Source organism: Nicotiana tomentosiformis, chromosome 12 (assembly GCF_000390325.3).
Source record: "Nicotiana tomentosiformis chromosome 12, ASM39032v3, whole genome shotgun sequence".
NCBI classification, from domain to species: Eukaryota; Viridiplantae; Streptophyta; class Magnoliopsida; order Solanales; family Solanaceae; genus Nicotiana; species Nicotiana tomentosiformis.
This window is the reverse complement of record NC_090823.1, coordinates 59,447,228-59,459,857: the sequence shown is the minus strand read 5'-3', so window position 1 is coordinate 59,459,857 and position 12,630 is coordinate 59,447,228. Positions and strand designations below refer to the sequence as shown.

The window sequence follows — 12,630 nt, the reverse complement described above, 5'->3', positions numbered from 1 at the left end:
GTAGCGCCCGGTGATGAGATACCGCTCATTGATCCGATCTGAATTTCGGCCGCGGACCCGATTGATGGTAATTCACATGTGGCTATCAACACAAACCTGCATACTGATCCCGAGAATAGCATCCGTAGTGGAGCCCGATCAGCGGCTCAAAATACACAAAACATTGGAGGAGACGAGATTAATTTACGGGTGATCTTCGAAATGTTGCAAGCTCAACAGACGGCAATAGCTCAGTTACAGAACCAAAGCCTCACACCAAGCAGAGTTGAACCCGATCCACCCCGGGAAGTCACCCGCAGGGATGAACCGGTCGCAGAGATATCAAATGAAAATGAATCGGGAACTAACCCCGAGATCATAAAGATGCTCAAGGAACTGACAAAACGGGTAGAATCAGAGGAGAAGAAAATCGAAGCTAATGACAAAAAGGTGGAAACCTACAATTCCAGGGTCGACCAAATCTCAGGAGCACCACCGATATTGAAAGACCTGGATTCCAAGAAGTTCATGCAAAAACCTTTTCCCCCGAGCGCGGCTCCAAAGTCGATCCCTAAGAAGTTCCGCATGTCCGAGATTCCTAAGTACAACGGAACGATCGACCCAAATGAGCATGTAACCTCCTACACATGTGACATCAAAGGAAAAGACTTGGAGGATGATGAGATCGAGTCTGTCTTGTTGAAGAAGTTCGGAGAGACCCTGTCAGAAGGAGCTATGATATGGTATCACAACTTACCTCCTAATTCTATTGACTCATTTGCTATGCTTGCATATTCTTTCGTGAAAGCACACGCCGGGGCTATCAAGGTCGAGACCAGGAAGTCAGACCTTTTCAAAGTAAAACAGAAGGATAATGAGATGCTCAGAGAGTTCGTGTCCCGGTTTCAAATGGAATGGATGGAATGCCACCGGTCACTGAAGATTGGGCCGTTCAGGCTTTCACCCAAAGACTCAACATTCAGAGCTCGTTGGCTTCACAGCAGTTGAAACAAAACCTGGTGGAATATCCGACCGTCAATTGGGCCGATGTCCATAACCGATATCAATCAAAAATCAGGGTCGAAGATGATCAGCTTGGGGCCCCTTCCAGGTCTGTGTATCGCGTCAGAACCATCGGTAGAGTTAAGAGAGACATGGACCGCGAACCGAGATCAAACAGGGATCGATATTAGCCATACAATGGAGACCGAAGAAGCAGTGGGCCTGGGCGAAACTCTATGAGAAATGAAAGGATAAGTGATCGAGGTTAGAGCAACAGGGAACTAATGAGCAAAAACAGCTTCGATAGGCCCGTCGGGCCTAAAGAAGCACCGAGATTATCGGAGTACAATTTCAACGTCAATGCCGCCACTATTGTATCTGCCATCAGATGCATCAAAGATACCATATGTCCTAGACCTTTACAGTCCGATCCGTCCCAAAGGGATCCCAACCTGATGTGCAAATATTACGATACTCATGGCCACAGAACGGAAGACTGCTGACAAATAAGAGAAAAGGTGGCCCGGCTGTTCAACAACGTGCATCTTTGAGTTCAGGAACATGGATTCTAATAAGAATACTGAGCAGGAAGAGCCTCAGCACATCATTAACATGATCATCGGTGGAGTCGACATTCCCCAAGGTCCGATGCTAAAACTCACCAAAGTATCCATCAGAAGGGAAAAATGGACTCGCGATTACGTACCAGAAGGAGCCTTGTCGTTCAAAGACGAAGACACTAAGGGGATCGTGCAACCCCACAATAACGCACTGATAATATCGGTACTCATAAATAAATCTCGAATTAAGAATGTATTAATTGATCCAGGTAGCTCAGCCAACATCATCAGATCGAGGGTCGTGGAACAACTTGGACTACAAGATCAGATCGTACCTGTGGTCCGAGTCCTGAACGGGTTCAACATGGCATGCAAGACCACTAAAGGGGAAATAACATTATCGGTGAACGTCGTCGGAACCGTGCAGGAAGCCAAGTTCTATGTAATTGAAGGGGATATGAGACGCAACGCTTTGTTCGGGAGGCAATGGATTCACAACATGAGAGCAGTACCCTCGACACTGCACCAGGTGCTGAAATTCCCAACACCCGGAGGAGTCCAAATAGTTTATGGGGAACAACTGGCCGCCAAGGAGATGTTCGCAGTCGATCAGGTGATCTCGGTATCCATGCTCTCGACATCGGAGGATCCGAATCGGATGGTCAAAGACGTGGCCAAATAGCAATCACCGATACCAACCTCGACGGAATTGGAGGAACGAAGAGTAGACGAGGACGATGACTACGGAGTCCCCAGATCTTTCATAGCCCCCGATGATTCCGACGCTACAAATTCAATGGTCGAGGAACTGGAACAAGTCGTACTAACCGAACATTTGCCCGATCGAAAGGTATACCTGGGCACAGGGTTAATCCCAGAGCTCAGGAAAAAATTCATTCAATTTCTTATAGCTAACGAAGATTGTTTCGCTTGGTCTCACCTTGATATGACATGGATACCACCGAAGATAACCACTCACAAGCTAAGCCTGGATCCAAAGTTCCATCGGTCATGCAGAAGAGGAGGCTCCAGTCCGAGGTCAAACATGCTTTCATTAAGGACGAGGTATCTAAACTCCTTAAAATAGGGTCTATTCGGGAGGTTAAATGCCCGGATTGGTTAGCAAACATAGTGGTAGTCCCCAAAAAAGGAAATAAATTAAGAATATGTGTAGACTATAAGGATATGAATAAGGCATGTCCCAAGGACTCCTTCCCTTTGCCCAACATTGATCGCATGATCGATGCCACGACCGGCCACGAGATCCTTAGTTTTCTCGATGCCTACTACGGGTACAACCAAATACGGATGAACCCGGGTGATCAGGAAAAAACCTCCTTCATCACTAAATACGGCACATACTGCTATAACGTGATGCCATTCGGATTAAAAAATGTCGGTGCCACTTACCAACGCCTAGTAAACCGGATGTTTGAGGAACAAATAGGAAAAACAATGGAGGTTTACATTGACGATATGTTGGTTAAGTCTCTGCAAGCAGAGGACCATTTAAAACATTTGTAGGAAACCTTCAGCCTATTGAAGAAATACAATATGAAGTTGAGCCCATAGAAATGTGCGTTTGGAGTTGTATCAGGTAAATTCCTCGAATTCATGGTATCCAACCGAGGAATCGAGATCAACCCCGACAAGATCAAAGCCATCGAAGATATCACAGTTGTGGATAACGAGAAGGCCGTACAAAGATTAACCGGACGCATAGCCGCCCTGGGGCGATTCATCTCGAGGTCCTCCGATAAGAGCCACCGATTATTCTCACTATTGAAGAAGAAGAATAACTTCTCCTGGACCCCGGAGTTCCAATGGGCCTTGGAGGAACTCAAACGGTATCTATCGAGCCCACCACTGCATCACACGCCAAAGACAGACGAACAACTATACTTATACTTGGCAGTATCGGAGATAGCGGTAAATGGAGTCCTGGTCCGGGAAAAAGTAAGGTACGCAATTTCCAATTTACTATGTTAATAGGACTCTAGGTGAGGCCGAAACTAGGTACCCTCACCTAGAAAAATTGGCGCTCACTTTGCTAAGCGCCTCTAGGAAGCTGAAACCATATTTTCAATGTCATCCTATATGTGTTGTGACTATTTACCCATTGCGAAATATAATGCATAAACCCTAGCTCTCGGGACGATTGGCCAAATGGGACATGGAGATCAGCGGGTACGATATTGAATATCGACCCCGGACCTCCATTAAATCTCAAATATCGGCAGACTTCGTGGCCGACTTTACGCATGCACTAATACCCGAGGTCGAAAGAGAGTTGTTGTTGAACTCGGGGACATCCTCGGGGATCTGGACCCTCTTTACGGATGGTGCCTCGAACGCAAAAGGGTCCGGACTTGGCATCGTATTGAAGCCACCAATAGGCAATGTAGTTAGACAATCTATTAGGACTATGAAATTGACTAACAACGAGGACGAATATGAGGCCATGATTGCAGGTCTCAACCTAGCCAAAAGCTTGGGAGCGGAGGTGATCGAAGCTAAATGCGACTCCCTCCTCGTGGTGAACCAAGTTAATGGGACGTTCGAGATCAGAGAAGAACGAATGCAAAGGTACCTGGATAAGTTGCAGGTAACATTACATCAGTTCAAGGAGTGGACTTTGCAACACGTACCTCGGGATCAAAACAGTGAGGCCGATGCCCTTGCTAACTTGGGATCATCGGTCGAGGATGACAAGTTCAACTCGGGGGCAGTCGTACAACTCATGAGATCGGTAGTGGAAGAAGGCCATGCCGAGATTAACTCAACGAGCCTAACTTGGGACTGGAAAAACAAATACTCCCTCTGTTTCAATTTATGTGAACCCATTTGACTGGGCACGGAGTTTAAGAAAAAAGAGAAGACTTTTGAACTTGTGGTGTAAAATGAGGCACATATATTTTGTGTGGCTATAAATCTTTGCATAAAAGTAAATTGTTTCCAAATAAGTAAATAGGCAATTCTTTTTGGCACTGACTAAAAAGGAAATAGGTTCACATAAATTGAAACAGAGGGAGTATATAGAATATATGAAGGCCGAAAAAATGCCTTCGGATCCAAAAGAATCGAGGGCCCTACGTATGAAGGCAACTCAGTTTAGTTTGTCCGAAGATGGAACCCTATTCAGAAGAACATTCGATGGCCCACTCGCGATATGTCTAGGACCAGGTGATACCGAGTACGTTCTGAGGGAAATATATGAAGGCACTTGTGGAAATTATTCGGGCGCCGAATCATTGTTTTGAAAAGTAATCAGAGCCGGTTACTACTGGATCGATATGGAAAAGTACGCGAAGGAGTTCGTACGAAAATGTGACGAATGTCAAAGACATGCTCCGCTGATTCACCAATCCGAGGAGCTGCTGCATTCGTTTTTGTCACCATGGCCTTTCATGAAGTGGGGAATGGACATCGTCGTCCCCCTTCCATGGGCGCTCGGTAAGGCTCAATTTATATTATTTATGACTGACTATTTTTCTAAGTGGGTGGAAGCCCAGGCATATGAGAAGGTCAGAGAAAAAGAAGTCATCGATTTCATTTGGGATCACATTATATGTCGGTTCGGAATGCTGGCCGAGATCATGTGCGGAAACGGGAAGTAATTTATCGGCAGCAAAGTGAGCAAGTTTCTCAAAGACCATAGGATCAAAAGGATCCTATCGACACCCTACCACCCTAGTGGGAACGGACAAGCAGAATCAACCAACAAAACCATACTGCAAAACCTCAAAAAGAGGTTAACTGATGCCAAAGGAAAATGGAAGGAAATCTTGCCCGAAGTCCTATGGGCATACCGTACGACCTCGAAGTCCAGTACCGGGGCCTCCCCGTTCTCGCTGGTTTACGGCGTCGAAGCTCTAATACCGGTTGAAGTTGGAGAACCAAGTCTCAGGTTCTGATATGCAACCAAGAAATCGAACGATGAGGCCATGAATACAAGCCTGGAGCTATTAGATATGAAGGCGCGAAGCCGCCCTTGTTCGGTTGGCCGCCCAAAAGCAGCGGATCGAGAGGTATTATAATCGAAGAGCTAACCTTCGACATTTTAATATCGGGGACTTGGTGTTAAGGAAGGTCACGCTAAGTACTCGGAACCCGAACGAAGGGAAGTTGGACCGAACTGGGAGGGTCCTTATCAAATTATCGAGATTACCGGTAAGGGATCGTACAAACTCGGAACAATGAATGGTGAGCAACTACCGAACAACTGGAACATAACTCACTTAAAGCGATATTACTGCTAAGGTACGACCCCATTCATTCCTTTTACTTAGTTGCATTTTGAACTAACACTTGCAGGCGACCGTCAAAGAACGACACAATTTTTATGCCTGAAAGCCCGCATTGCACTCTTTTTCCTTTGAACCGGTTTTGTCCCAAATGGGTTTTCCGACAAGGTTTTTAATGAGGCAACAGTAAATCGTGCTAACTTAGTATTGAAGGATGGTTGGGAACCGGTATCGGAGATCATGACAATAGTATTCGAGGCCTCTCTATGATCGACCCCGAACACCGGGGGGCATCACACTCGGATAACGACTTTAGCAAGGAAAGAAACTTTTTGATTGAATGGTCTCGGCTCGGTCGATAGGATTTACTGTAAGGGCCAAATGGTTGAATGAACCGTGCCCACATAGATTGCTCGAGCCCTGACATAAAGCTTGTACGCATGTGTAATCGTATATATTACGCATAGAAATAAAAGAAAGTCTCTACCTTGCGGATAAACATCTTGTCCTTTAAATATTTTTTCTTTTCTTTCTGAACTTCCTACATTTGATCCCCTAAGGGTATCGAGCCCAAGGGTCGCCTTTATCTGGGTTCAAACGATCACTCCCACTCGGGGACTACCGTCCAGAAATAAATCTGGATGGCCCAGGCTATCAGAGCCCGGGGGCACAAGACCTATTAGACCGCGCCCAAACTATAAGGCTACGGCCATCCCCATTCGGGGACTATTATCTTAGGCAAGTCCGGATAACTCAAGGTGACAAGCCCACTGGGAAAAACCCGAACTAAAAGGCTACGACCATATTAAAACAGCTTGGAGACGTCCGAGACCCATAACAAAAAACAAGGCCTTGAAAAATTTCTCATCGCTTCTAAAGGCTACCCTCGGGTAGTATAATCTAAAACATTATAAGTACTTTGGGGAAAAGTTCTGGTCATACCAAACCCCCACAATGCCTTTAACAAAATAATCTTAAAGGCAAGGCCTGTTCGAACCACCGAACATGACCTAACTAGTTCATGCTAAGGCATTTCGATCTTTGCGAACGTAAAGAATAAAGAAAAGGAAAAACAAAACTCAGAAATTGTCGAATGGAAAAGGAAGCCTTGTATTATATATACATGAAGTCTTTACAAAGGCCAAACGGCCTTGACCAAAAAGTACAAAAATACAAATATACAAAAAATAAAGAAAAATGTACAAGGCACTTAAACGGCCTGGTCTTTACCGGAGCCAGCCTCGTTGCCAAAGTCCTCGGAGTCTCCTCCATCCTCGGATCCACTCGAACTCTCGGAGCCTTCATCATCCTCGGGATAAGCCAACTTCTTGGCCTCAGCTTTGAGCCCCTTAGCAATCTTGATTTCGGTTGACAAGTCGAAACCACGAGCATGAATCTCTTTGAGGGCCTCCCTACGGTATTGCCGCTTTGCATGCTCGATGATACCCTTTGTCCGATCCTGGGCCGCCTCGGCATTGTCCTTATACCCGAGCCACCATCTCGTCAGCATCGACTTTAACCACAACGACTACTGACTTGGCCGTTTCAAGCTCCTTGGCAAGATTTTCTCAATCAGAGACGGCCACACTTAGCTGAGACTGGAGCTCCTCTACCTTTTTGGCCTGCACCTCGTCTTTTTCCTTTGCTGCTCGAAGTTGGGTCTCAACCGAAGTCAGCTGCTCCGGGCAGTCTCTTTTTTTGAGGCCAGATGGTCCATCCCGCCTCTCCATTCATCAGTCCGGGCCTTGACAACATCCATCTCAGTTTGAAGTTGGGCGATCTGGTCCATTTTCCATTGGACCTGCGAATTCCGACCATTAGTCACCGAGCCTAGCTCGTCGTCACTAACTTCAAATATTTTTACCTGCTCGACTAGATCGGCATGCTCCTCCGAACCACCTCCAGCTCAGCTCGGAGGCTCTTAGCCTCCCCTTCGCGCTGCTTGCTGATAAGTTTGCAAGTATTTCTCTTCTAAGTGAGCCCTCGGACCTCGGCCTCAAGCTGGTTCATCTTGTCTCGATATCGGAGAAAGGTCTCATGATAAAGCACCGAGGCCTGCAGACACAAAGAAAAATATTAGGATTATCTACAAATTAGTCTAAATATGAATTGAAGTCATCAAGAGATATTTAAAGTTACGCGGTTTAGCGCCTGTTGTGCTTCATTGAACAGGCAGGGTGCACCCATCTCAGTTATCTTAGCTTGGTCTTCCTCGATCACCAAACATCGAAGGTAGCTGGCCACCCCTACGGGGGCAGAAAGGACCCGGGCATCCTCCGGAACGGAGATGACGATTGACCGCTTCCGGTCAGGATCCACACTCGGAGTTGGGAACCGGTTGACCAGCTTCGGGCTTGATGAAGGCCCGCTTGTTCCCAAAGACGGACTCTTCTTTGTCACCTCCAAGTCACCCAACCTGGTGACATCCTCCGTGGCGGTAGATTCCATGACATCAAAAAAGTCGCGGAAGGGGTCGTCTGCTCTGTGGGCCCCCTCGTTGGGACGTTCTTTCACCGTCTGAGCCTCGTTGTACATGGACTTAGTGAACGAAGGCGACTTGGTGATGTCTATCACACCAAGTGCCTCCTTCGGGGCATTTCCCATATCCTGAGAAGCTTCGGCCACGGCCTCCTCGTCGGCCTCCCTAACTTGAGGCGGATCGGCCTTATCTTTCTCCGATTCGGAGGCCCCTTGCCCTTCAAGCCGTGACGGCACTCGGGCCTCCACCAATAGAGTGAATCCGAAGATGGTGCTCGAGCGCTCGTGCTATCTTTGGATTTGCGCACCAGCCTTCGCCTTAGTTTCTTTTTCTCCGAGATCGAAGAACTCGGGGCCCTCTTTCTTTTCTTCTCACCACCTTGTCTCGGAACAGGGGACTCGACGGGGAAGTTCTCGCCACCAGATGGAGGCCTCATTGTGATGTCCTTGGATAAAGCTGTAAAAGGAAATGAAATAAGTGAAAACTTAACGAGAGGAACTCAAATGTTACTTACACGGGAAAGGAATCTCACTATGGGAATGGGACTCCCACTGGCCCTTTGAAAGTTCGCGCCATGAATGCTCAGAATACGGTCTTTGTAACACAATGCCCTCGACCTACTCCTTGAGTCGAGGGACTGCATTCGGGACCGAGCAGCAGCTGCACCACCACAGAACACCGATGAGAAGGAAGGAAAAAAGCATAAAATAAAATTTTTTAAGAAAACTTTTACTTACGTGATATATTCCACTTCTCGAGGAACGACATACAATCAGCTAGGATCAAGTCCGAGGTCCTCACTCGGACAAAATGGCCTAGCCAACCTCGATCTCAATTTTCATCAATGCTCTAGAACAGGGCTTTACTAGCCCGGCATATGAGCTTGATCAGCCCCCCCTCCGAAAAATTCGGGGACTGTATAGGCGTATGAGATGGTCGACGGTGAACGGGAATCCATCGATCTTAGTCACGAAGAATCGAAAAAGGAACATGATTCTTTAGAACGAAGGGTGAATTTGACCGAGGCATACCTCGTATCTTTTGCAGAAGTCGATGATGACCGGATCCAATAGGCCAAGCATAAAAGGATAAGTGTAAACACTTAAATATCCCTCGACGTGGGTGGTGATGCCTTCATCGGGACCGGGAACCACCACGTGTTTGTCGACCCAGTTGCAATCCTTTTTGACCATAGGGAGGACCTCTTCAGTGATCAAGCATACGTATCTCGAGACCTCCTCACACCGGCCTTGCACGGGGGAAGGTTTTTCAACCTTGAAATCGACAGTTACCGAGCATCCTCCTAGGACGAACATTTTCAGTGGGGGTTCCGGTACTGGTTCTTCGACAGTAGTACGCGAAACGGTCTCCTCGGTAGCCGGCCGCGAGATGGAAGGAGTTTCTTTTTGGGGAACAGTTTTTGAAATCTTTGCCATTTCTTTGGAAATGTAGGAAAAATGAGGAAAAAGTAGAAGTTGAAGGAGTACACTTGATGGCTTGGGATGAAGACGAACAAAATTTCTTGTAAAGGATCTCAAATAACCAGGATATAAGTGCCAGAAAGTATTAAGATTTCTAAAGTACGAGGATAGAAGGTTTGAATATAAAGTTTGAATGAACAAATGAGGGGATATTTATAGTTCTTCAGTGGAGGTTCACATCCAGTAATGGCCGACCAGCGGCTGACATGCATTTAATGCCATTAAGACTTGACTGAGGAGACGTTTTGTTCATTTTGTCGTTTCTGTCACGGGATATCGAAGTAGGAATCGGAAGCTCACATCGTTTCTCATCGTCTACTCTTCGAAAAATGAGGGGACTATCTATTTACGGTCGAAATCGAGCTCGCCTACGACATGGTAGGTCTAGTTCGGAACATGGCATTAAAGGACTGAAGATCGACCCCAAGTCCCACCGGACTAGAACCCGGGGTTGTAGCGCCTACCTTCGAGAGTATCGAGGCCGTGATCCCGGAATCGATCCCAGCCCCGAACGAATTCGAATAAACATTGTTAGCATAACAAAAGACCAAAATATCCGTGATCGGTCGGATATTACGGCGGAAATCTCGGCACATATCAATGAGGAACTGGCAATCGGCAAATCAAGAGATTTTTACCTTTTATAGAATTGTACCTAAAGTAAGACTCCTCTACTATATAAAGGGGGTCTGATAATTCATTTAACACATGGTAACACGCTTTCCAAAGCAATACATTATTATTCTCTTTAAGCTCTTATCCTTATGCATCTTGATATTGATCGAAGTCTATTCGGCTCGAGGGTGGCTAACCTTCCAAGGCTGAAATTATCCAATTCGTGTGGTTTGCATTTACTTTATCATTATTTATTTCAATTGCAATCTAATTTACCATTTTCTATCAAGTTAATCCACGTATCCTTAAAAATACTTACAAATTCAATTGTTATCAGATTTTGAGGGTAAACAATTTTATGCTTGAAAATGCTTCTCGACCTTCTTTTACAAACCCTTACTTTTGTTTCATTTGTTGAATAGAGTACTTACTCCGGGACGCATGTCTGTGTCTGTTTTTATGTTCTTCGTTGTTACAACCTTTTGTCAAACAAAACTTATGCCATTAGAGTGAATTTTTGGTATTGTATCGTCGTTTGTAAATGAATAAGCTAATGATATTTGAGTAGCTTGTCTTTTGAGTCGTTTTATCGCATCTTTGTGTCATATCACGCTTGCTAGATGGATGTATAGATAAATGAAATGAAAGAAATTGCATGAATGATTATTTTACATGAAGAAAAGTAATCTACAAAATGAAAGTGATTCAATGCTATTTAATCAAATTGTAATGCTTTCTTATTTTCATTTGATTATTTATAGATCCTTGCTATATTAGTATTATTATATTTGTCCTGTTATACTCTTTTGTGTTATGCTTGAAGAGCGGCATATGCATTTAACACAGCAGCAAAAACCTAATTATAAGCAAAATACTTTTTTTCCAATAATATTGTAAATATCAGGAAATCAATTTTTTACTTTTCTCATATCTTGATTTTTCGCACTTATCTAAGTGCTCTTTCTCCTCCAAATGACAAGCTTCCTTTCAGTCCTTCAAAAATCATGCCTCTTACCCTTCCTCTTAATCTTAATCACACGTTGTTTTCTCTTCCTCTTATTCCTTCGCTCCACAACAAATCCCATCTTTCTTCCTCACTTTTTGTTTATGTCACGATCCAGAATTTTACCCTCGGGATCGTAATGATGCCTAATATTTTACTTGCTAGGCAAGCCAACGTTAGTTAAGTTGCTTATCCAATTTTTAACAATTCAATTTAAAATATTAATGAAAATAAACTATAATAACATGAGATGGAACAATAAAGTTTCAAATGACAAAATCTAAACATATCCTAGAATCTGGAGTTACAGATACATGAGCACCAAGAGTGTTGCAGTTAAAGTCTGAACAGAATACAACTGTTTGAAACTACATAAACAATAAAGATAGAATGGAAGGAGACTTCAATGCTGCGGACGCTATGCAGCTATACCTCAAGTCTCCTAAAGTAGCTAAATCTGAGCAGTCTCGCTGTGCGGCTGGGATCAACTCCGGTATCTGCACAAAAAGTGTAGAAGTATACTATGAGTACAACCGACCCCATGTACCCTGTTAGTGCCGAACCTAACCTTGACGAAATAGTGACGAGGCTATGGCAAGTCACTCATAATAACCTATATGAAATAATAATAACAAGAAAGCAGGAATAGTAATAAAGCAATAAACTCCTGAAAACGGATCGAAAATTTAACTACGAGAGAGCCCCAGAATAACAAAGCCTCAAGTCTCATATTACAATACCAAGAATAACTCTACCATCTCAAATAAATACAATACAACATATCAATTTTGTTGTGGCGCGTAACCCAATCCCACAATATCATTAATGATTGAATTTACCCACGAGTGAAAAAGATTCAATCTTTAATAATTTTGGAAAAAGTCAACAAAAGTCAACCCCGACCCGCTTGGTCAAAATCCAAGATTTGGACCAAAACCCAGCCATCCATTCACCCCCGAGCCCGGTTATGTGATTTGTTTCGAAATTCGACCTCAATTTGAGGTCTAAATCTCAATTTGTTAAACTTTCCAATTTCTACCTAAATCCCTAATTTCTACCATGAAAAATCATAGATTAAAGGTTAAATCAATAGGTGTTTATGGAAATACAATTAAACAAGTTAAAATTTACTAACCAATGAAGTTGGGATGAACAATTTCTTCAAAATCGCCTCTAGGCCGAGCTCTAACTTGAAAATGGTAAAAAATGGTTCACATCCTGACTTTGGAATGTTTTAATACCTGGGCGTCAGGTGCTCTTCGCGTTC

At 44.4% G+C, this 12,630-nt stretch overlaps 1 protein-coding gene across 1 annotated transcript; it reads left to right on the top strand.

The window, feature by feature from the left end:
- Positions 1–1,542: 1,542 nt before the first annotated feature.
- LOC138902709 (uncharacterized) lies at positions 1,543–2,223 on the top strand. Its single transcript, XM_070190600.1, has one exon. It carries the CDS (start codon positions 1,543–1,545, stop codon positions 2,221–2,223), a length of 681 nt encoding a protein of 226 aa, XP_070046701.1.
- The last annotated feature ends 10,407 nt before the right edge of the window (positions 2,224–12,630 follow it).